At 38.9% G+C, this 24,073-nt stretch overlaps 1 protein-coding gene across 11 annotated transcripts in view; it reads right to left on the minus strand.

The window, feature by feature from the left end:
* Nucleotides 1–13,274: 13,274 nt before the first annotated feature.
* The window catches only part of atp2b2 (ATPase plasma membrane Ca2+ transporting 2), a 184,025-nt gene continuing 173,226 nt past the window's right edge, over nucleotides 13,275–24,073 (minus strand). For 5 of the 11 annotated variants that reach the window (XM_084100829.1, XM_084100830.1, XM_084100831.1 and 2 more), the window contains 2 exons: nucleotides 23,677–23,862; nucleotides 13,275–16,467 (listed from right to left, as the gene is read on the minus strand). In XM_084100829.1, coding sequence (XP_083956955.1) covers nucleotides 16,159–16,467; nucleotides 23,677–23,862 — 495 coding nt within the window. In that variant the 3' untranslated portion in view covers nucleotides 13,275–16,158. Of the gene's footprint in view, nucleotides 16,468–20,495; nucleotides 20,548–22,440; nucleotides 22,613–23,676; nucleotides 23,863–24,073 lie in introns of all 11 variants that reach the window. The other 6 variants (XM_084100827.1, XM_084100832.1, XM_084100836.1 and 3 more) reach the window with 5 other exon arrangements.

The following is a 24,073-nucleotide window of genomic DNA, read 5'->3' on the forward strand; positions in this document are numbered from 1 at the left end:
TTTTGGTCTTGCGCTCACTTCAGATTGCACTATTCCATTATACAGAAGTTCATTTGTTCTGTTTGAGGGCATTCTGTAGGTTCAGTCCTGTTAGTTCACAAACATGTAAAATTAGAGTAGAGATTCCCATAGTAACCTCTTTATGAAAAGCACCATCCATCCATCCATACATCCATACATCTGTGTATTTTGGGTCAAAATATTTAATGCTCTTTCATCTTACAGCTGAGGTCTGAATTGCAAGAAGACAGTCAGTATCTGTGCTATTGACAAAGCAGAGCACTTTTGATGATTAGTTCAGTAAGGATATGTGTGTGTGTAGTGGCAGCTTGCGTTCAGCAGGAGGTCTGGGCATCAGCTGTCGTGTTTCTCCTCCCTCGTGAGACTGACGTTCACCTGCAGATATCATCACTAATAACCCCTCAGGGCTTTCGTCATCACTGCTTTAGATGGCAGCAGAGGTTCACTCAATAACACACACTCCTCCCTCGTGAGACTGACGTTCACCTGCAGATATCATCACTAATAACCCCTCAGGGCTTTCGTCATCACTGCTTTAGATGGCAGCAGAGGTTCACTCAATAACACACACTCCTCCCTCGTGAGACTGACGTTCACCTGCAGATATCATCACTAATAACCCCTCAGGGCTTTCGTCATCACTGCTTTAGATGGCAGCAGAGGTTCACTCAATAACACACACACAGAATATATTTCTAAACAATGTCTCTGTTACTTTTAAGAGCTATACTTCAACTTCAATATGGTGTAATAATCAGTTTCTGGGAAAGTTATTTGTAAAAGTAATGTATTACAATAGTGTGTTACTCCCAAAAAAAGTAACTAATTGCATTACTTAGTAACTTAAGAAAGTAATGTGTTTTGTTACTTTTGCTTTACTTTTTCTCACCTGGGCTGGGCTTGATTGTTTTGTTTTTTTAATAACAACAACAAAGTTATATTTGTGGCAAATGTAAAGGCCCTTTAACACAGAAATGAAATGAATAAGCCTCAGGCTGAAGGAAATGTGACGCCGCTCAAACAAACCTTTCAGCTGTGATGGTTTTCTATTTTTGCAGTGAGGAGAGATTTATTAGGTCTGAAACAGTATTTGTTTACAATGACCTCTTATATGTCAAACGATCAAAATGTCTTGACCCCTTTAAAGTGTTTTTGAGGATGAACCCAATCGCAGGGAGTTTATTGCAGGAACGAAGGATGGTACAGACCAGTCGATTGATGAACATTGCAGGGATTTTTAAAGTCAAAGACAGTGGCCTTCCCTTCTGACACAATGGTACCTTCCCCTGGATGTTTAATAATTGCAAACTTTGCAAATGTTGAAATCTATTGTAGCTTTGTATTTATAACAGTATGCAATGCCAAAGTAACCTGTCACTATGAGAGAAGTTTGTGCTTTACAAGGACTGCAATGGAAACAAGTTTTATGCTTGACAAATGAGTGTATTTCAATATTTTTTTGTGTAATAAATCTAATCAAACCATATCATATCCACATGCAGCGGTTGGGTGTTTTGAGTCGCGGTTCAGTCTGTATGATGAGATGATGAGAAACGGCTTGGGATGCTCCGAAACAATCACAGAAGAGGTGAGAGATCATGCTTTTCTCTCTGATGAAATCTCTGCATTAGGACTGTTTCAATGCATTTCATTTAATTACATTTTCTTTTACCACTCTGCATGTCTCCCCTGACACACTCTGGTGAGAAATAGAAATAGAAATGAGAAGCACCCAGAGTGTTTTGTGCGAGAGGCGAGTATTCATGCAGTCCTTGAGGAATGAGAGTGACTATCAGTCCTCGGACGGTGACTGGGATGTAATACAGAATACTGTGCAATTACTTCATGTTAGTCTATTACTGTTGTATCTACTATTTTAGATGACAGCTCACCTAAAGCCCATGCAAAAACAATCTCGGGCGCTGTTGCTATTATACCGGCGGGATAAATGACTCTTGCGCCCGACGCAAATCTAAAATGTGTTGGTCTGAAGTAGCTTCATTATTCATAGGTGTGGTTTGGGCGTAACGTGAAATAAACCAATCAGAGCGACATCTCACATTCCCTTTAAGAGCAGGCGCGCTTGTTCCATGGCGGATTGCTATTATAACGGCGGATTAGCCAGGAGCGGTTCACAGCCGAGGAGACCGACGTTCCCGTCAGGGCCGTAAAACACAGAGAAGTGACATTGGGGATGGAGAAACACACCCAGATTAGCTTCTGTTAATTTGGGTAAATGTGTAAGCTAGATTTATGCCTATTTTTCCACATCTTCATGGACACCACAATGATTTCCCTCGTGTGTTAGTATTTTTCCTTGTAATAATGTATGATTTTGTTATGATGATGTGGGGGAGATGAACCCAAATGCAGACAGAATGCAATATACACGGTTTATTGATACAACTAGACAGAATAAACAGGAAAACAAAACCCACGAGGGGGCAAAACAAGACTGGAAAGACTATTTAGGACTGACAAAACTAGACTAAGACTCAGACAAAAAAACTAACAGCTAAGACAGGATCAAACTCTTCCTTCTAGACAAGACTTTCAACAGGTTACTCACAGATTGTTTCTCACAATGAATCACAATGAACCGGCACAGGACAGCAAACACAAGGGGATTAAATAGGGAGAAACTAATGAGGGAAACAGGTGACAAGGGTAAAGCAATGATGACTAAACAAGGATAACAAGGGGGCGGGGCGAGGAACGAGACAACACAAGCACATGGCCCAGCAAAAGGCCATGTGTGTGAACATAAAACATGGGTCTGTCATGATCCTGCCTCAAGACCAGGGAAATCAAAGACTAGAAGGCAGAATCATGACAGATTTGCAAAAATGAAAACTCTGTGTAGATGAGAGAAGTGTATGAGCGTTGTGCACACGCTACATTATGGCCAAGCATGCGCCCTTAAAATAGCATCTGAATAACGCGCCGCTGGCTTTAGACGAGGTTTCTCCTGGTCTGTGGCGGAATTATTTTCTGAAACTGCAAAATAGCACCAGGGAACGTTTGCGCCGGAACACGCCTCCTCTTTCGCTGAACCGCCCCCGGGAGCGCAAGTTCATTCCCTAATTTACCGACGTGCGTCTGTGGAGGGAAAAGTCCGCTGTGCGTCGGGTGCAAAATAGGAATGACACATGCGTCGGTGGACAAAGTCAATTGCGCTGAGTGCAAGATAGGGCCCTGTGTGTCAGTAAGACAGCCTATATACTCCAAGGCTGCGTTCAGCCCCGACAAAAAGTTGCAAAACGTTTGTTAAACGGAAACGGTGGTGCATTGAACACCCTGTTCTGATGATGCAAGAGCTGCAACTACGGCAGCTGGGAAGGCCATTCTTTGTGTTCTTTTTGAAGAATTTTCGGCGGTATAAATACGTGTTTAATACTGCAAAATACGCTCGATGTTACAGTCACTGCCCTCCAGAAGAAAAGAGAACATCCCAATCGAGTGAAGGGATTTGTGGAAACTGTGCTTCCTAATTATTGTGATACATTTGCCTCGCAGTTCAGGATGAAAAGACTGTGTTATGATCTATATGACCTTATTATATTTATTATGCTTATCATTATTGCTGATCACTGTTGATATGCTATATTTTTACTATAAACACTTAAGACAAACATGTCTTCTAATATCTTCAATGGTTGCGTATACCGATCTGCAGCGGACACATTTGTAAGTGAGGTATTTACCTGGACCCATTGTGTGAGCTGTCTCTTTAATACAGTGTGGTTTATACACATGTTGCTGCTGGCTGACATTTTTGACATGATTTTCTCAGCTTTTTGCTCTAAATACCTATTCAAGTGTTGATAAATAAGATATGCATAGCTAAAAAAGTTGTTTATTTTTTAAGAGGCTCTGTTCTTTTCTTTTGATATATTGCATGTTAAGATATTCATACAACAAAATATTCTGGGGTCCATGAAACTTTTGTGAAAATGATTTTTTTTTTAAATGCTAGCGCTGGATGGCAATTTTTTTAAATAAAACGCTAATGGGGAAAAAGTTAATAATATTATTAGATGACAAAAATATTTCAGATTTAGCTAAATCCTTTTGTAACCCTCAAGACCAGCCTTATGAACTAGCTTGTAAAATCAACTCATTTGCTTGAAATCCCTCCTCACTTTTTTCATCGTTCTCGTCCTCTAGCGCAATAGTGTGCTACTGACACAGGTTTTAACTCTACAGCAACACAAAAAAGAGATAAACTACAATGCAAACTGGATGCAAAATTGCAACAGGATTCTTGAAAGTGTGGCTTTGTTTTTCACTCTCTCAGTTTTGGTTGGTGTAGGGTGTGATGGAGAGTGAGTGAGTGAGCGAGCGAGCGAGCGAGGGAGGGAGGGAGGGAGGGAGGGAGGGAGGGAGTTGTTAGGGCGTTCTCTTCTTTTCCCATGTCATTCCTACAAACGGGCTTCCCTAACAGGAACCATAGGTATGCTGATCTCATTAGAACAATTACTAAAGGCCTGCATTTTCCTGCCGAGCCTTTAAAGACCCCAGGGCAGTGTAATTTCAAAATCAATCCCTTCCAAAAAAGCACCAGTGTTGGCACTTTCTAAAGGACTGTCAATTACTTCTCCCTCCATTCTGCAAAAGGAAAGCAGCATGATTCAACCAGGCCCAGATAAAGGCCCATTCTTCGGGGAAATCAGCCTGCGCATGGACTTGAATTCATTCTGCATTAATCTGCGACCGCCTGTGGGAGCTCACTAGATATTCATCAGTAGTGCCAGGCACATCACTGCATGCAAATGAAGCGTTCCTGATGTGGAGATACTTCAGTTTTCTCCCTCTTCCTAGAGTACTCCATCTCCCTCTCTCCGTTGAACAAACTTCGCAAGTTTTTACTGCTTTGGCATTCTGAGAGTTTTACTACCACCACCTTCAATTATACAAAAACTAGATGCAGTTTGTAGGTCACCTCAAGATCCACAATAAAAGCTGTTTAAAGAAGAGATCAGCAGCAAGGCATGATGGGAAAGCTAATTGTCTTCCGAGGCTAAACTTATGTAACGGTGGGCTTGTGTACTTTAGTACAGCATGCCTTTAACATTTTGCCAACCACATTGTCCTGATGAATGATAGAAAGGAAACTGCTCGTGGAATGATGTGTTCAAGAACATATAACGTGCACCAGTTTTTACTGCGGTCAGTGCGAAGCATAAAAAAAATTAGCTTGACCTTGTGAGAGTTCACAGTACTATTAAAACATATTATACGTTTCTGAACTCAAAATTCCCAAGCAGCCAAAATGACTCTTTTTCTACGTTCAACACAATAAATGAAAACACCAGTGCATGACGTCCTCCACATGAACACATCAATGCATTCACATCATTACATCCCCAGCAAACACAGTACGTTGGCACAACGCACCCAACCTTCTAACAACGTTTTATCAACATGGCCAATAGGTTGCTATAAATACGTCGTGTGGTGAAGGTTGTTACAACGTTGTCACAATGTTGACATTAAACCACCGTTCAGGGCCATTGCTTAAGGTTGTGCCAACGGTGTCTTGACAACCACTGGACGACATAATGTAGTCGTCACTGCCCTGAAGCGCGAAAATCAGCCTTTTATATTTCAACCGCCCGTTGGGCTCATTGTGTCGTCTCATTCTTCATCGAGCAAGGATAGGCCTACGCAAGTATTGCGTTTTATTTACCTCAGCTAAATAAGATACGTAATTATTCAAACACAACCTACAACTTCATTTTCTAATGTGACTAATGTAGCCTCACTTGCACCGTTTAGTTTTTCATTTCATTTCTCTGCTATTTAGTCTCATTCGTTTCTGTGCTCCTCTGGATGTGTGGATGTTTCCTGGACTGATTCCGTTTGCCGAACTTTATTGTCTGGCTTTCGACTGCTGTCTGCCTTGTACAGAACCGGTTTTGTTCATTAAATGTTCTGATCTTTGCTTTTTATGTTTTATTTATTATACTTAAAAGAAATTTATATATTCATTTATTTAGTTTTTTTCTTTTTTCACAAATGTATGACTTTTGGAAGTGCAATTTGATTAGCATATATGCAGTTTTAATAAAGTTGAATTAACGTAACCTTCTGTAATTTTTATTCTTCAAAGTGTACACTTGCAGGTGTGGATTATAATTAGGCTAATTTACTGATAGCCCCATTAAATAATAATAAGGATAAACAATATTTAATAAAACTATCTGACTAATTAAAAATTAACCTCAAAACATAAAATGCTAAATGGGGGATATCTATAGACCTATCTAGCATAAAAACAAAAAATTGTCAGAATGTAGTCTCTCAGTTGCTCAATGTCGCACAACAACGTTGCTACAACCCTGTCGCATCTTACAATTGTACATTGTTACAATGTTGCGAGCACGTAGACAGCGACATTGCCATTGCCACAACGTAAATGTGTTTGCTGGGTCCTTTGCCCTATACACTGGCACCCTTTTACAATCGCTAGGACACATTTCTCAATACCTACAGTTCTCCTAACCAACGTTCAGCTTGACACAGCAGATCATTTCACATTCAAAATGCACTAAAACGACCAAAACACTTAATTCGTGTCTCAAATCAACTCATTCTTCCATAACACTAGCAAAAGGTTTCACCCGACAAACACTTGATCAGCCTTAAAACAATGAGAAAAAAAACACACACCAATAGCTGTCAAGCTTTGGTTGCAAATTAAAGATGAGTGGAAGAATTTAATTGCAGAAGTTTGAGATTTATTAACAAACTAAAAGGTACTCAGGAATATATAACTTCAGACACTGGAACAGAACAACCAACTATGTCACGGCGAGAACAGACAATCCTCTGAGAGAAACACAGGGCTTAAATACACAAACCAATCAACGAAATGAACAACAGGTGTGCAAGTTAATCAAACAATTTAAACCATTTCAACCGTGAAAACCCACCCAAACATACACATCCCCCCCACCCATCCGGTAGATGCTTCACGGTCCATATTTACATTACAGTACGAAATTATTCCATAGTTTCCCCTTTTGTATAGATGAAGTTAAATTGAAAGACTTACACAGGCGTTCAGCTACATCTAATTGCATTGATAGTATCAAATTTTTTAGATCGACAAACTATTTCAATATGGTATTAATGTAAAAATATAGTAAAGTGCTGTCTTATGCACTTTTGTTTTTAATATTTTGAAAAGGATATGTAGCCTGTAGGTTCATTGAGTTTTACTGTTTTTTTGTGTCGAAGTGAGAAAAGAATTTATGTAATTTGAAAGATCGTCATTGAATGCATTTTGTGCCAAAGTGATGATAAATAATCCACAGTTTATCTCACATAGACTGATGTTGTGATCACTGTGCATTATTGCTTTAGACCAGTAGTTCTCAAACCTGTCCTGGCGTACCCCCAACACTGCACGTTTTCTTTGTCTCCCTAATCAAACACACCTGATTCAACTCATCAGCTTATTATCACATGGGTTAATGAGCTGATGAGTTGAATCAGGTGTGTTTGATTAGGGAGACAAAGAAAACGTGCAGTGTTGGGGGTACGCCAGGACAGGTTTGAGAACCACTGCTTTAGACAATGTAGAGAGATTCGAATCTTTAGAGCAGTGGTTCCCAAACCTGTCCTGCCGGCACCCCAACACTGCACATTTTCTTTGTCTCCCTAATCAAACACACCTGATTCAACTCATCAGCTTATTAAGCCATGTGATAATGAGCTGATGAGTTGAATCAGGTGTGTTTGATTAGGGAGACAAAGAAAATGTGCAGTGTTGGGGTGCCGGCAGGACAGGTTTGGGAACCACTGCTTTAGAGGATCTGCTATAACACCGCAAGCGTTGTGCGGCTTTTGCTGAGGAAACCAACAACGCCTTTCACATGATTCCAACATTACCAAAGATTTGCTGAAATTTAGGAAGTCATTTTCAACAAAGTTCAGATCAGGTCATTTCAGTATTTAAATTGATATAAATTTGTGTTTATCCCTATATGTATTTATTCCTTCCAACATAGTTTGCGTCAGTGGCACAAATGGAAAACTCACACTGGACAAACGCAGAAAGAAAGGACACTAGAGAGCAGATTATTTTCTGTTAATTATATGTATATATTTGAATAAATTTGTCATGAAGACAAGAGTTTATTTAAACTACCTTTAAGTGCAAATGAGCTGTATACAAACGTTTCAGTTATATCTGAAAATAAACAGCAGTTGAATATAATAGTTTAGGCTCTGTTGTTAATTTAACCTCTAATATTACAGTAATGTGCCGAATGAGAGGGTTCCCAGTATAGTTTACAGCATTAGTTGGGAGAGATTTTCCATAAGAACATATTGGTATCCGTAACGGCAGATATCATTCTGAATAATCAGATATTGGTATCAACAGAGAAATTTAGTATTGGTGCATCTCTATTTAGAAATGATATTATGTTATGAAGGATGCTTATACATCCCAGCAAGGACAAACACACCATAAGAACTTTAAATGGCCAAAAATTTATGAAAATTACATCATCAGATAATCAAGCAGCCGAAAAAGAAAATGGACAAGCAAACAAATCTTTTAATTGCACTTTTTACATTCCACAGACTAAATGTTTCTCAGTGTCAGGATTACAAAGTATATGCAGTTAAAAGCTACAACAATATAGCAAAGACTTACGACACATCACATATTCGACAAAAAGACATATCACGTATATGAGAGAGGGAAAGTTGGTTTTGATCACTAGATTTTTTCAATTCATTGATAAAATTCATACCCAGGCGATTGATGGATTGTCACAGCTAAAATTTCTTTTCAAATCTACAGATGAGGAACAAATGATTTCCAAGAAAGACGGCAAATATAAGGTTCCTGTTTCAGCCTGAAACTAGTGATCATATAATCATGTGGTTTCATTCATTACAGAAAGAGTCAAGACATCATGCATTTCACAGAGAGACATTTACAGTTTACATTTGCATTCACATCAGGTTTTTTTTCAGCCATCAGATTGTCTCAGTAGCATTGCTGTATCTTAATCATATTTGCTGTAAAAAGTCACTGTTAGTGTCATTGTTGTTTAATACTCAACACTGCTCTCTTGTGTTCTCTCTGTGAAACAGACATGGTCACATGATGTCAGTGAATTAAGAAATAAGTTGGTATAGAGAAAAAAAGATTCACCCCTTTATCATGGGAACATGTCTTACACTATAGCATTTACTTTTCTAATAATTTGAGTAATAATAACATTATTATTATTTAGATTATCTAGAGATTAGCACGTAATGCTCAAAGACTTGAAAGTGCACACTGAGAAAATTGTCAGATTGACAAAATGTCCGATTGGAAGAGATTCGTTTAGAGGGATCGAGACAGACTGCACAACATCAGTGGACTTTATGTCAAACTGTACAATATACATCTTAGTTAAGACTAGTCATGATTGATAGTGCTGACTGGCCAATCTGTGTCTGTTTATCCTCATTTACATATGAAACATAACTGGAGGCACACACATCAAACAACATTAATGTTGGAAATTGGTCTCCAGCTTCTTTTATGAGCATGAGGTCATTTTATAGTATAATCATAATGTGGCCCTACATTATATTAGGTGTCTTTGACTACTATGTACTTACATCAAAATATCAGTACAATGTAAAAACATGTATATATACACAATACATGCATTTTATCAAATTATTAATTGAAATGTTAATATATAGTAGTTAAAGACACCTAATATAAAGTGGTACTGAGAATGCTAAATGACTACACAGTTGTTACATATCGACATTATTAGCATAGTGTGAACATTTTGAACTGAACATCATCTCTCTCACACACACTTTGTTCTCTTATTGATTCCTCGCTGTTGGGTTAGTCAGCCGTGATGAGCTTGTCACACTGATACTGATGACAAACATCATACAGTTGATTTATTTATGAGATGCTTTTATTCAAAGCAACTTACAACAACATCTATAAGGAGGCGATGACACGAGAAGTTTACAATCCAAATATCGTCTTCAGGCTAGAACACAGAGAAGTTCACAAGCATAAAAGAAGGTGATGGATGAAATGAAGTGCTCACGGAAGACACGAGAAGAGAGAGATTTGGCTGTCCGTATAGGGTTGTTAAGATCATTCCAGTGAGGAACAGTGAACGAGAATGCTCTCGTGTGTGATGGTGTGTTCTGGTATCTTCTGGAGGAGATGTAGACTGGTAAGAAGAGTGGTGTATGTAGTTGTTCTGTAGGTTTCTGGTTGATCTGGTTGTGAAACATGTTCTCAATCCCAACTCGACACATGGTCAGGATCCCTCAGAGTCCATTTTTAACTCTTTTCTACGTGCAGGTTCTCAATGAGACACTGACAGATTTTATCGTCATGATGAAATTATGAATACAGCTTTCCTGGAGCTCAAACAGTAGAGCGCTGGCGCTTGCAACGCCAAGGTCATGGGTTTGATTCCTAGGGAAAACAAGAACTGATAAGAATGTAAATGTGTACCTTGAAATGCTTTGGATAAAAGCGTCTGCCAAGTGCAAATGCAAATTAGAAATACTAAATATTGGGGTATCATTATGACATTTATGTTGGGGTATGATTTTCAATTGAATCTGCCACATTTAAAGAATAAACTTAAACTTAATTCATTAAATAAATGTATCTTGATTTAAGAATGTGTAGATCTTTGTACTGGGAAAACAAGTCAACAATACGGAGGAAATGTTTTTTATTCGAGTGTCTTCAGTGGTCGAGAAGTGGTCAGGTGCTCCAAAATATCTATGGAAGTTTATAAAATCATTCCTACATTTACAAATGCATGAGAAGAATTAAAGGTTCACCGTAAGTGATTTCTGAGAAACAATGTTAATATTTGAAATCAAACGCCCCTGAAATAACGAATAATGCATATTATAGATGGAAACGGCAAGATTCTCATAAATTCAAAAAATGCTCACAAAAAACGCATGCGCTCATTTGAGGCAAATAGTTCTATCTAATCAGATAAAGTTCAGTAAACAGTGCCTATATTGGCCTGAACAAGCTCAATAGTTGAACCATTGAGCCGAACAGAGATCGTTTAAAATTCTTAGATTAAAAAGTAAATGGAGTGATGATATTTGCTATTTGAGGCTGTTATTAGTCATTTTTACAGTGACCCTTTTCAATTATAATGCATGGTTTATGACAAGGTACTGAAACTCACTTCATTATTCAAATGATATGCATGAGGTAGGGTTGAAAAAACATTGTGCTTTATGGTTAGGCTAGTGTTCGTAACAATAAATGTCTATGGGGAATTTGGGTAAGAGAACAGTACAATCTGTTTGTGCCTGAATCTGTTTACTTATATATATATATATATACACACTACTGTATATGTATAATAAGTAGTTATAATCCATTCATTCTTTATTTTTTACTTTATTTATTGTTTTATTCTCTTTTTGAGCATAGACCTTAAAATGAAATTTCCATCTTAAACTGTCATAAATATTAAATGCTTAAAAGCACAGACTGCAGTTTGCTCTCTTTTTAAAGAAGACACTTGTTAGATTATTGCTGAAGGGAAGAAAAGTGATAGAAGTGTGTTTTAATAGCAGAAATACTATTATTAATAACAGAAATATTATTATTTATATGAAATATATATTTCCCAAAGCGTTTTCCTCTAAAACTGCAAGGTTTTACACTCATGGTTTTCCAATGATTGCTAAATGTAATTTTCATATTCATCTGTTCAAACATGATTTCTTTATATGTCTCATTGTGTAATTTCTTCTTTATGTTTTGAATTAGTAGTACCCAAAATACCTTATTGTGTGCTGTGTATAATTATTTTGTATATATAAATACACACACATGCTTGTATACATTTAAGAAATATTTACATTTATATACTGTATATATATATTTATATATAATTTATATTATATATAAATATAAATATTTTATTATACAAAATAATTATACACAGCACACACACATATATTATATAAACACAAACTTTTATTTTGGATGCGATTAATCGTTGCCAATGCACTTATTATATTATATTATTTTTTTTACAGCATTTGGGTAAATTTTATTATAATGTTTGTTATTATATAATATGTTTCCAAGTAAAAACACAACATATTAGACTCATGCTGGGTTCAGACTACACAATATTTGTGTCTGTTATGATAGTCAGATTATGAGATTTTGACTCATTTTTACTTGAGAAACATGTCCGACTACACGTTGCTTCCTGACCAATCATCACTCAGCATCTTTAATGACATGTGTGATGTCATCGGGAAGGCGGTTCTTCCAGCGACTGACTTCCGGAAACAAGAGTATAAACAAACAATGATTGTATTAGTCTAATGCTAATTCCAGCACTAATGCTAATCGCTGAAGCTCTTCTGCTATCGTTCGCCGATCTTTTTTCTCTGTCGTGGTCGTCCCTGAGGAAACACTGTACGAGATGAAGCGATCAATTCTCGTGTCCTGACGCCCATCGTTAGGGCTGCACGATTATGACCAAAATCATAATTGTCGATTATTCCCTTGAAATTGTAATTGCGATTATTAATTGTGATTATCACAATTTACATGTAATGTCACATGATGTTTTGAATAGCTTTAAACTCGTTTGGCCATGGGACCCACATTTCCCCAAGTCGTCAAATCGCGACCCACTTTGTTTTAGGAATTATATAGGCCTATTATAATAAATATGGTTTACACAAAGATTGTTGACACACACACACACACACACACACACACAAGTACTCTCCGGCTTTACTTAACATACACATAAATTGTAAGAATATGACTAATACTGATTAATAAACAGTAGGCCTATGAGGCCTAGCAGTCTCAAACTATTTTTTTAACACAATGTTGGTATGAGCCACCAGTCATTTAAAAACAGACAAAAAACACAAAGTGAAAATTTAGAACACGATTAGAAATCTGATTAATTGTGCAGCCCTACCCATCATCGTTTACACGTCAGCACGTCTAAAGGATCATGCCAAAATCAGGCTGATATCGTGCAGTCTGAACCCAGCACTGTAAGTGATGAACAAAAATATATTCAGCACAAAATTCATGATCGTGTCAGGCCTACATGTGGGCTTTAGAGATCACATGATATTATCAAGAAATGTTGCAATGAATTAAAGCAGACAGACAGACTTCAGCACATCATAAAGCTTTAGCTCAGCACATCAGATGAAACATCACACACACCGCTCACTGCTTTTTTCATGCTCCTCTGGGAATTTATTAAGTGCTTGTTTTTTTTTTTTTTGTTGTTGTTTTTTTGTTTATTTTCATTTTTTCTTCCATTTCATTTGTATCACTTGCGCTCCCGTCTGGAATCGTGGTATGGACAGGGAAGCAACAAGAGTCAGTTCATGTTCTCAGGCTAGAAAATCATTTACATCACAATATTTTTTTGTTTGTTTTACTGACTTTGAGACCACAAACATTCCAGCAACACACTCTAGGGTAGATGAGAAACAATCAGAAAGCTTGACTTTTTGCATAGTATTAAATGAACAAAGACATTGAGTTTTTTTATTTACAATTATTGTATAGATTATAAAATTCATAAAAACAAGATGGATGAACACTTTTCATTTACCCATAAATTGCTAGTGCGCCAAAAGTACCTGTGGCGTCATATGCTCTTTGTTCCACAAAACGCATGCTGCTAAGTACAGTACATAGAAGCTGATGTATTGCAAGAAATATTATTATTCGTGATTATTAGAATGCTGTCATCCCTCCGATTTATTGGTTAAACATTTTAAACTGCATCCGTTATTTGGCCCGTCAACACAGGGCGCAGAACTAAACTGAACTGAATTGAACTGAAGTGGCCAGTCATACCGTAAAAGATCTCGTCTGGAGTCATTGCAGTCCACACACATCTCAGACAAACTTTCAACGCGTCAGAGGCGATTCTTTTGGTCAGTGTACAACAGTTGTGAGAATGGCTGTGAATGAGGCCTTGAGACACGTTAAAGGGATAGTTCACCCAAAAACAAACAGTTCATATTTCCTGACAGACTCGCATCAGTTTTCAGAACTGGATTGGCTTATCAACTGAAAAGATCGTATCTGTTCATCATCACATGAACATGCCAAGGAGTTATGGGGGAAACGAGATAATAGAAAATGACTTCATTTCAATCTTCTGTATTGTTTAACTTCAGAAGACTATAGTGCAGAAGTCGTGCAGACGAACCAAATGATGACAGAACTGTCATTTTTAGGTGAACTATCCCGTTAACATGATAAAGGGTAAAAGATTTCTGGGGGAAAAAAAACGTTTTTTTGTTTTTCTCTCATTGAGTATGCCTGAGCTAACGGTTAAAGCTTGTGCACCTTATCTTGATGAGGAAAATAGTCAAAAAAAAAAAAAAAAAAGTCAAAATTTGGCGCAAAATGCGTTGCATATTAAGTGTATGACATCATGCCTTTCCAATAATTGCAAAGAATATTAATGAATACATGGGTGACTTTATAAGTGTGCCTTCTGGTAGACGCCCATTTGTCCTTTAGTTCTAGAGTACAATAAATAGTTAACGACTAGTGAATACTGTTGAGATGCTAGAGTATATTTACTGACTGCAGGAAGACAAGCTTGATTTGAACACAGAAGCACATCTAAATTTACACCACAGAAATTCATTCATATCCGGATAGTGCAGAAAAGGATCATAAATGTGTGTGTGTGTGTGTAATTGTTTTTGTTGCTGTTGTTGGTTTGGGTTTTTCTCTTTCTTTTAAGAAAAGAGTCAAAAGCAACATTCCTTATTGGTTTTGTTTCGTTACATTACATAATTCAGTTGTTCAAAGTGTCGTCAGCTCAGGAGCTGGGCTCATTTCCTTCAACCAAAAGAAATCTACAAATTAAATGTCAAAAAAGAAGAATCAACACAATAGATCACAATATTTGAACACAATTTTGATTTTCATACAGAGATGCCAAATATAACTTAGTTTACACGTTTCCAACATAAAACCCATCGCAGCTTTTGATGGTCACACGGAACTGAAACTATTTTTATGTTAAATAGTATATACTTCTAAAGAAGATATTTAAACCCAACCTGATATATATATGCCCACATTTGAGGCTGACCACAAGTTCATTGCAAGCGTTGACTTCGACGAAACCTTCAAATCCAGCAGAACCGATTGGATTTTCTCGGGGGCCGATCAGAGCCGTCGATCCCGACACTCGACTTTAATACTACGATGCCACATTAATGATATATCCCACTATATTTTGGTTTCTTTTGTTATCTTCTAAAAATATCTACATTATTTGACAAAATAGCAGGCAAGTCCAGCGCACAATTGGTAATAAAACACCTAGAGTCCGATATTACAGGAGTACTGAACAACGTGAGCTGTTCCAACTACGTCTGCTGCGTGGTTTTGAACCCTACAAAGAAACCAGGACGTATCTACAGGTTTTGTAAACAAATTACATTCTCTTTAGGACATAAATAAGTTAAAGTAGTTATTGAAGCAGAACAAGGCAACATGCCAACAAATAAAGATAAACTCTGTAAATATATATTTATAATATGTCTATAAATATATATGTACGCTTAATAAATTCTAATTTCCATGGGTTTCTCTTTTCCGACAGGTGCAAATCTACTGTGCAAGTTGAGCCCTGCGACCTGGATACACCTTAATCAATAACCAAATAAATCTATACAATTAGATACATGCCACACACAATACTCACAGATCAGTGAATCAGATAAGCTGTCGTAAAATAGCAGTCCACCGCACGTCCCACCAAATCAAATCAAACCGTTTAAATAAAAATAAAGGTTTCCGAATAAAAACCTGGGTAATGTACATTCATGCAGGAGCAACGATAATAGCTGAATTTGATTTAAATTACTCGTAATAGTCTGTCGTTTCCTCAGGAAATGGGAGCGCTGTGCCTACGCTCGTGGTTTCTTGTATAGTTTCTCGAGTCACTCCGCGATCATCCGAGTCAGTCGTGCGTTCAATAAAAGAAAGTGGCGCGACCACGCCTTCAGTCAACAGTTCGCATGCACTCCGGAGTGCTTCTAAACGTAGAGTTTAAGATGATTATGGAGATCTCATGGCTAAAGCGATGTCTCCAGACTATGAAGCGGACTCCCGGGACTGGAGGAAGCAGCAGATTTACTCGTGTCGGTTGTCAGGTTTATACCGCTATCGATGGCGTTGTTGTTCTTGTTGGGAGACGTGGGCTGGCTGGAGTTCTTCCTGGCCGCCTCGTCGTCAATGTCGATGTCGTCTATAAGAGGAATGTGAGGAGTGGAGTCCTCTATTCTAAACTCCGGATGAGTCATGAAATTGTGGATGGAGGTTCTGGAATCGGGTTTTTCCAAGCCTTCGTAGAGCGAGCTACGAAATGCGTTCACAACACGTATCTGTGTGAGGAAAGAGATCAGTGTTAAAGGGTTGTAAAGTGAGTTGGAACACCCCCCATCAGAAAGGAGGGACACCCGTGGAGAACATTTGGAAAACATCTGTAATTCACTTACTCTGCCGTGCACTGAGACGGTTTAAGGATTGCATTGAAAAGAACGCAACTCAAACTCACGATAAAGAAAACACAGGCAATGCTCTTATGTCCCGTTCAGTACACAATACAGTATACAGTGTAAGGTCCAATGTGTTGTATACCTAGAGACAAGCATTGTTAATTCAACAAAAATAAAAATAAAAAGTTAAAAACAAAGGAAAAACAAAATGTCATGCAAGTTGAAAACATCTCGTGGAAAGTTGGTAAGAGGAATAGATTAGGTAGATCCAGGATGAGTTTCAAGGTAAACACAAAGTCAAAGCCAAAAAAAAAGAAAAAAAAAAAGAGTAGAATTCTACAGAGACTCAATCGAGAAAGGCAAGGGACAGGAGATCCTATGCTTCAAGAGCATAGAGTCACAACACGATGATGGAAGCAAACCAAAAGCTTGACAAGCCAACTCAACGACTACACACAACATGCAACTCGGGACAACACCATATGGAGATGAACACAGGCACACAGACTGTGGAATAAGAAAAGACGAGAACAAACAAAGGTCTGTTCTTTTAAAAACTCCATGCGTCTCTGTGTAAACACTCAAGTATAGGCCGAAAAGTTTTGTTGCGGTTCACAGAACTAAAAAAAAAAAAAAAGAGAATCCCTTAATAAGTTATTACTGTGGAAGTAAAACTTTATAGAAGTACTTTAATAGTTGGGAGTAGCTAATATTCCACCTCAAAGGTTTACTATAACAAATAAACTTTCGGAAAAACACAGTACAATTATCTAAAGTAATTATGAATACGGTCTATGGTCCTGTTCCACAACCTAGTGAGCAACCTATCTAAACAACAAGATATTCAAAGATAAATCATTCTAGTCAAATTCTAAGGCAGCATTGCATGTGTCCTTCACTGATAAAGCAATCCCAGTCTCAGTGGACTGGGTTAAGATTTTTTATTTTTTTTTGGTCTGTTAGTCCATTCTGCAAAACATAGATGAAAAGTTCAGTCTAATTAAAATAGACAAGATCTATCTGGACTACTTATTGGAGTATTAGCTTAGTAACATGCTAACGTCAGCCTAGCATTGTGATCTATTCTTCGATTCAAGTGAGGAATCAGCGTTCTTTGTAGAATGTTTCATACCCGTCACTTATGTGGTTTTATTTGGCTTAGGATTCTGCCTTAAGGCAGGGATGTCCAATCCTGCTCCTGGATGGCCACTGACTCACAGAGTTTAGCTCTAACCCCAATTAAACACAGTTAATCAGGGTCTTCAGAAGAATAAACTTCAAGGCAAGTGTGTTTGGAGCAAGTTGGAGATAAACTTTCCAGGGCACTGGCCCTCCAAAAGCATGACTGGACATCCCTGCCTTAAGGGATGTTCACAAGAGGGGCTTTCACACCGGAGAAACATTTTCATAGTTCCTATAGTCTCGCGTAGCCAGACCTTCAGACTGACATCAGACTCCATAGCAGCTTTCATTGGCCAAGGACCATCCAGAGGCCGTCTGACTGACATGTAAAGCAACCAATCACAATTTGTTTTGTTCCGCATCATGTTTATGGGCGTGAAACGTCTCGGTTACGTTAGTAACCCTCGTTCCCTGAAGGAGGGAACGGAGACGTAGTCGGACATACCGTACTGATTGGGATCCCCATTAAAACTCCACTAGTGCTGCCACCTTCCAGTGCCTAGACAAAAGCCTCCTGACCCCCCGCATTATTGAGGCGGAGATAGGACAGGGCTTAGGCCAGGGTAGTCACTGCTGTTCCGCAAGACCCACTCAGTTAGACTTGGATAACACTGGGAAAGCGTGCCCTTTCGGTGGAAGGAGGGACGCTACAGAAGCCACATCCAGCCCGTAGGGAGGTAACATGTGGAGGATACACATATGGATTGGGTGAATTACCGGGCAGTACAACATATGAAATGTTACTGAGGTGGCTCCAGCCAATAACAGGGGGCTCCAGCCAATAACAACAGTCTCAACAGAGACTCAACAGTCAGAGCAAGCTCTGCCAAGGGAAAGACACGGGCTCACCTCAGGGAGCCATACCGTGGAGAATACACATATGGGATCACCGTAGGGATAACAACATATGGACCCAAGTTCCACCAATGCATACGAGTCGTAGGCCTAGCATCGGACGCTCCACCATGTCCAGTGCCGAAGGGGTGTGGAGGAGCTCAACAGGGTTCGGCTAAAGGGGAACTCAAATGGAGCAAGAATGGGGCACATATACCTTTTACGCTAAAGAGGAAATCCAAAGTGACTTTAAAGGGAACAAGCAAAACACGACTAGTTCTAGCGACATTAAGCATTAACCACATGGCAAATGCTATAATACTTTTTTGTATACCGTTTACTTTGTTTGTTTAACAGGTATAATGATGTATTAGATAGGATTATTAAACAGATCGTAATCTAATGAAGACATAGAATGGGAGCGCTGTGTGCTTAGGCTGGCTTTCTCAACACTGTCAAAATAAAAGTCCCATGCAACAACAAGAGTGGCAGGGTTCCTACTGGCGGTGCGAATGAAACCAGGAAAATGACCCTAAGGGAAAAGATCTCGAGGGACCACCATGTTGGCTAGTTCCTATAGCCGAGTTCCTATAACTAGCCGGTGCGAAAGCCCCTAAGGACAGTAAAAAAAAAATGTAGGTCTCTAATTCTCTGTATTGTTGATTAATACTAGACGTTCCTACTCAAATTATATCCCTGCATCTATGACCTGATAGCAGTTACTGTGCTCTTGACGCCTCCCATCACCTCCCAATTGAAAATGACCTTTTATTCACTGTCCATGTGAACCTCCCGTTAGAAGGGAGCTGCCTAAGCAAACAAATGGAGAGGGTTTTGCTAGGGTTTGGAACATAGCCTCTATGATACCACCAACTACTGACATGCTAAGCATACCAGCCATCATTTAATGGTGGGGCCAATGTAGGCACAATATGTGCTTAAGATATGGGGCCATACATGGGTTTTTCCATTGGTTCCATGCTGGCCCTATTGGAATAAGCCCCAGTATGGGCCACACATGGGTTTTTCCATTGGTACCATGCTGGTCCTATTGGAATTATCCCCAGTATGGGTCACACATGGGTTTTTCCATGGGTTCCATGCTGGTCCTATTGGAATTAGCCCCAGTATGGGCCACAAATTGTTTTTTCCATGGGTTTGTCCATGCTGGGCCCTATTGGAATTAGCCCCAGTATGGGCCACACAAGGGGTCCATGCTGGCCCTATTGGAATTTGGATAGGTTTGACATCGAACCCATGGGCAAACCCATGTAGGGCCCATGACTGAAGCCCATTTCATGCCTACATTGGCCCCACCATTAAATTAAATATCAAATTTCTAATTTGGTATCAAACAACCAACAAACTCGATTCTACCCTTTTCTCCTGTAGCGAAATAGCACACTTCAACCAAGCTAAGAGCAAACTTACAAAGCCAACACAAACTGGTCTGAATGACAGATGAAAACAAATGTCGGAAGGAATCACATAGATGAAGACTGGCCTAACGTTTAGTGAGATTCTGCAACTGTCAGCATCACACAGCAGACTACATGACCAACAGAGTAAAGCCATGAGACATAATGGGTCGCTGTGGCCTCGGATCTACATCAAACAGACGACAAATAAGACAAGACTATGGGGAGGAAGCGCCACTCTCTTCACACGTCTCCGTATCTGTGTGGAGGGAAAAAAGTAAAAAAGGAACAAAACAGTCTCCCATGATCAATAGAGTAACTTCAACAATGCAACCTAAAACCATTTTGTAGAACATGTCAGGCTTAAGCTGAGTGGGGAATGGTACTGTTGGCTATACTTGAATGTTTACCCAGCCTGGTGAGTTTGTTGGTGGAATATTAGTTCACATCAATTTTGCGACGGACAATGGAGGGACTCACAACCTGAAATTCACTTCGTAGGCTGCACCCTTAGTCCAGGGCTCTTAGCACTCTGGGGAAAACAAACACATGGTACATTGAAACATATGTTCTTCTGAGAAGTGGGTTAAAGATGATCTGATAAACTGTGACATGAAGAGCAAGAGGAAATCAGAAGCAAAGCAGATTTCAGGGATGCCCTTTGACAATTACGCTAATCGTCTATGTCTAATAAGAAACTGTTAGAGAACTCCGGTGTCATGCCCAATCCCTTTTGGGCCTTAAGGGTATCTGTTTGTATTTCCTGATCAGAAATGTTTGTCAGATCTTTCTGCTGTAGCTGTTAGAGCCAGACTTGTGTCGAGTGTCCATACCAAAAAAAATATGTATAAACTAGTATAACATGTCATCATTTATACTATACTAATTTTAACAAATTAAAGGAAACAGCACACTAAAATGTCTACTAAATGACTTAAATTGCAAACAAAAGTGTTCATAATTTTTGTCCAAGGCCAAGTAATCCTGCATTCATGCCAAATCATGTCTTGTACATTGAAAATATTGGAAATTGGGAATTTTATGCTGTTTTATTACAGCTCATAATGTGGTATGTGCTTTCTTTGTTTTTCATGCAATTTATTTTTTTGTGAGAGCATATAGAGGTGAACTAATGTAGTGATTAAGGATTTTGTTGTCAATAACAAAGCCGAACATCAATCCATTTTGATGTTGCCATAGAAACAAATCATTTCTGAGTCAGTGAATGTGTACAGCTCTGAGTAGCCGTTTTCTCATAATTATGGTAATCCTGACACAACATTAATGCAGCATAATATTTGCAACAGATTGCAGAGAAAAGCTTCTTTCTAGAATCTGTGCTGCAGAGCTGCTTCCCTGTAATGCTTTTTTCATGACTTTTTCATTTACTGTTTAATGATCAGTCTTAAACAAGGGTGCCCAATCTTGTAACTAGAGATCTAGGCTCTATTTGAGGGAACAGCCATTTGTAGTGGTTTCAGAAACCATAGTGGACGTTATCAACTGCACTCATTCAATCCCACAATGCACCGCAACAACGAATGTACAACCGATTTATGCTCATCAGCTAGAGAATACCCATAATACACTGTGAGGATCGCGCATCGAATGAATCCCAGCGTTTGACCAGAAGATGGCGTAATATCATACATGTAGAAATTCATTTTTAATTGATTATTAAATTGTTTAATGTAGGTTTATACATAGTTTTCATGACATAGTTCAAGATAAATATTTACATTATTACTGGAGCTGCCAATGTGCAAAGTTATTAAAGTTATTATTAAACCCCGGCAATTCACTCACTCATTTTCATCCACTCCTTCAAGTGGACTATATAAGTGGACTATATTAGGGAATAGTGAACGAGGGTGTAGGGTACGACTTCAGACACAGTCCTACCTTCCTGCAAAGTTCAGTTCCAACCATGATTAAACACACACAGCTAAATAAGATGTTAAGGAGCACTTGATAATTACAGATCAGGATTTGATCTGAACTCTGCAGTAAGTAGATCTCCAAGGACAGGATTGAGCACCATTGGTTTAAAAGGTATTACTTTGCTTTTTGGTTTTTACGGACCTACATTAGACACTCTAAAAAATGCTGGGTTGTTTCAACCCAAATTTGGGTCAAGTATGGACAATACCCAACTGTTGGGTTAAAAATTTTAACCCAACGGTTGGGTTTGTCCATATTTGACCTAAATTTGGGTTGAAACAACCCAGCATTTTTTAGAGGGGGCCATGTGTTTTGTGGCATCTTACCCAATGTTGCCACTGTTCCAAATATCTTGGCTTTTTTAAAATTTATTCATAGACCTGTTTTCTGATTTTGATTAACAGTTCTGTGCTCGTCGTTGTGATTGGCCCACTTCAGTTCCAAGGGCATCCCTGACAAACACCCAAAGAAGAGTGTCACTCACGCCCAGAGGGAGCAGCAGCAGTGCTGGTAGGAGAGGAAAGAGCATTGCACAAGGACATGTGACTAGGACTAGAAACATTGGTTACATCCTGATTTTGACTGGTGGTGGAGGACTGGCGTCTCAAAGCCCCCTGAAATGAAGTCCCGCTCTTGAACGTGTTCACTACCTCGATCTGCAGGAAGGGGGAGAGAAATAAACGGAGCACAGCGCGTCAAAGACGTGACCAATGCCTTCATCACATGGACATGGTTTAGAAGACTATGACAGGCCCTCATCACACATTAAACACTTCATATTAAATTAGCACTGAGGCTTTGATGGCTTTAGAAAAGTCCTCCTCGTTGCTGATGATGATGAAAGCCTTCACCTTCACGAGCCTCACCGCAGGACTGCATCGTTACGCCTAGGAGAGCACTGTTATCATATCACATACATTTAACAGGCAATACAATTCACTGTAAATGATTTGCATGCCACTACTAAACTCCAGCATGCAGGTTGTCACATGCAGTGCATTATACTACAGTTAGTGATCCTCTAATCTTATTGGACAAACGGCTGATATGTAGAATAAGGATGTTTTTCTGTTCACGGGATTTTTGCCTGCGAGGAGCATGTTTGGAAAACCCGGAGTAGAGTTACAAAACAGACTTAGCAGGTTATCCATTTCTACAGTTTGGTGGATTTTTGGACTGAGAAGGTTTGTTGAAAAAAAGTTGTTGTTTTTTTAAATTTAAGTCCCTCTGTAGTCAATTATTTATCCCTTAAAACTCATCTTTGATCACCAAAATGTGATATTTAAACATTTTCCTAAAAAAAAAATAAAAAAAAATCATAATTTATGCATTCGATTAGAATTGTACTGAGATTTACACCTAAAACTCTGACTTCGGTGACTATTCGGTTGGAATATGACAGTGTTTTTCATGAAAGGTGTACCGACAGCACATGATTTATGCAACAGAACAAAAGTCTCGTGATCAGCGCTGATGTTTGTGCCAGTAATGCAGTGTTTGGCAGAGCTGAGCTGCGGTTCAACCTCCGCTCAATCTAAATCTGACTGTAAAACACACTGCCAGCCGTGCAGATGGTTGAATCTCAAGTACATAATTACAAACACAATTGATGTACAAGCATAAATATGGTTCCTTCCTACAGATGCCATTTCAGTGCAGAATTCATGCTGAATATTTCAGGCAGTCGTAACTTTCCATAGATTATCAGCGGTTGTCTAACCTGAGTCTGGATTCTGTTGAGGCCTCTGAACCAGAGGATCTGTCCTCGTCGTAACTCTCTCTCGGTGTAATCGATCTCTTCCTGGTCCTCGTTCATCTCCTCCTCGGCCGTCATCTCATGCTTTTGCGTCAGACGACCAGCTCCTTTGAGGAACCTCAGCTTGCTGTTCGGGATTGTTGATATAACCTGACAAAGAGTGAGGATGTGCATGACAGGTTTCAGAACAGGACAGCACCAAAAAAACAAGATACTCCATCTAGATGGATGGATGGATGGATGGATATATAGATAGATGGAAAGATGGATAGATAGATAGATAGATAGATACAGTGAGGAAAATAAGTATTTGAACACCCTGCTATTTTGCAAGTTCTCCCACTTAGAAATCATGGAGGGG

This window comes from Abramis brama, assembly GCF_963993115.1.
Source record: "Abramis brama genome assembly, chromosome: 23".
Classification (NCBI taxonomy): Eukaryota; Metazoa; Chordata; class Actinopteri; order Cypriniformes; family Leuciscidae; genus Abramis; species Abramis brama.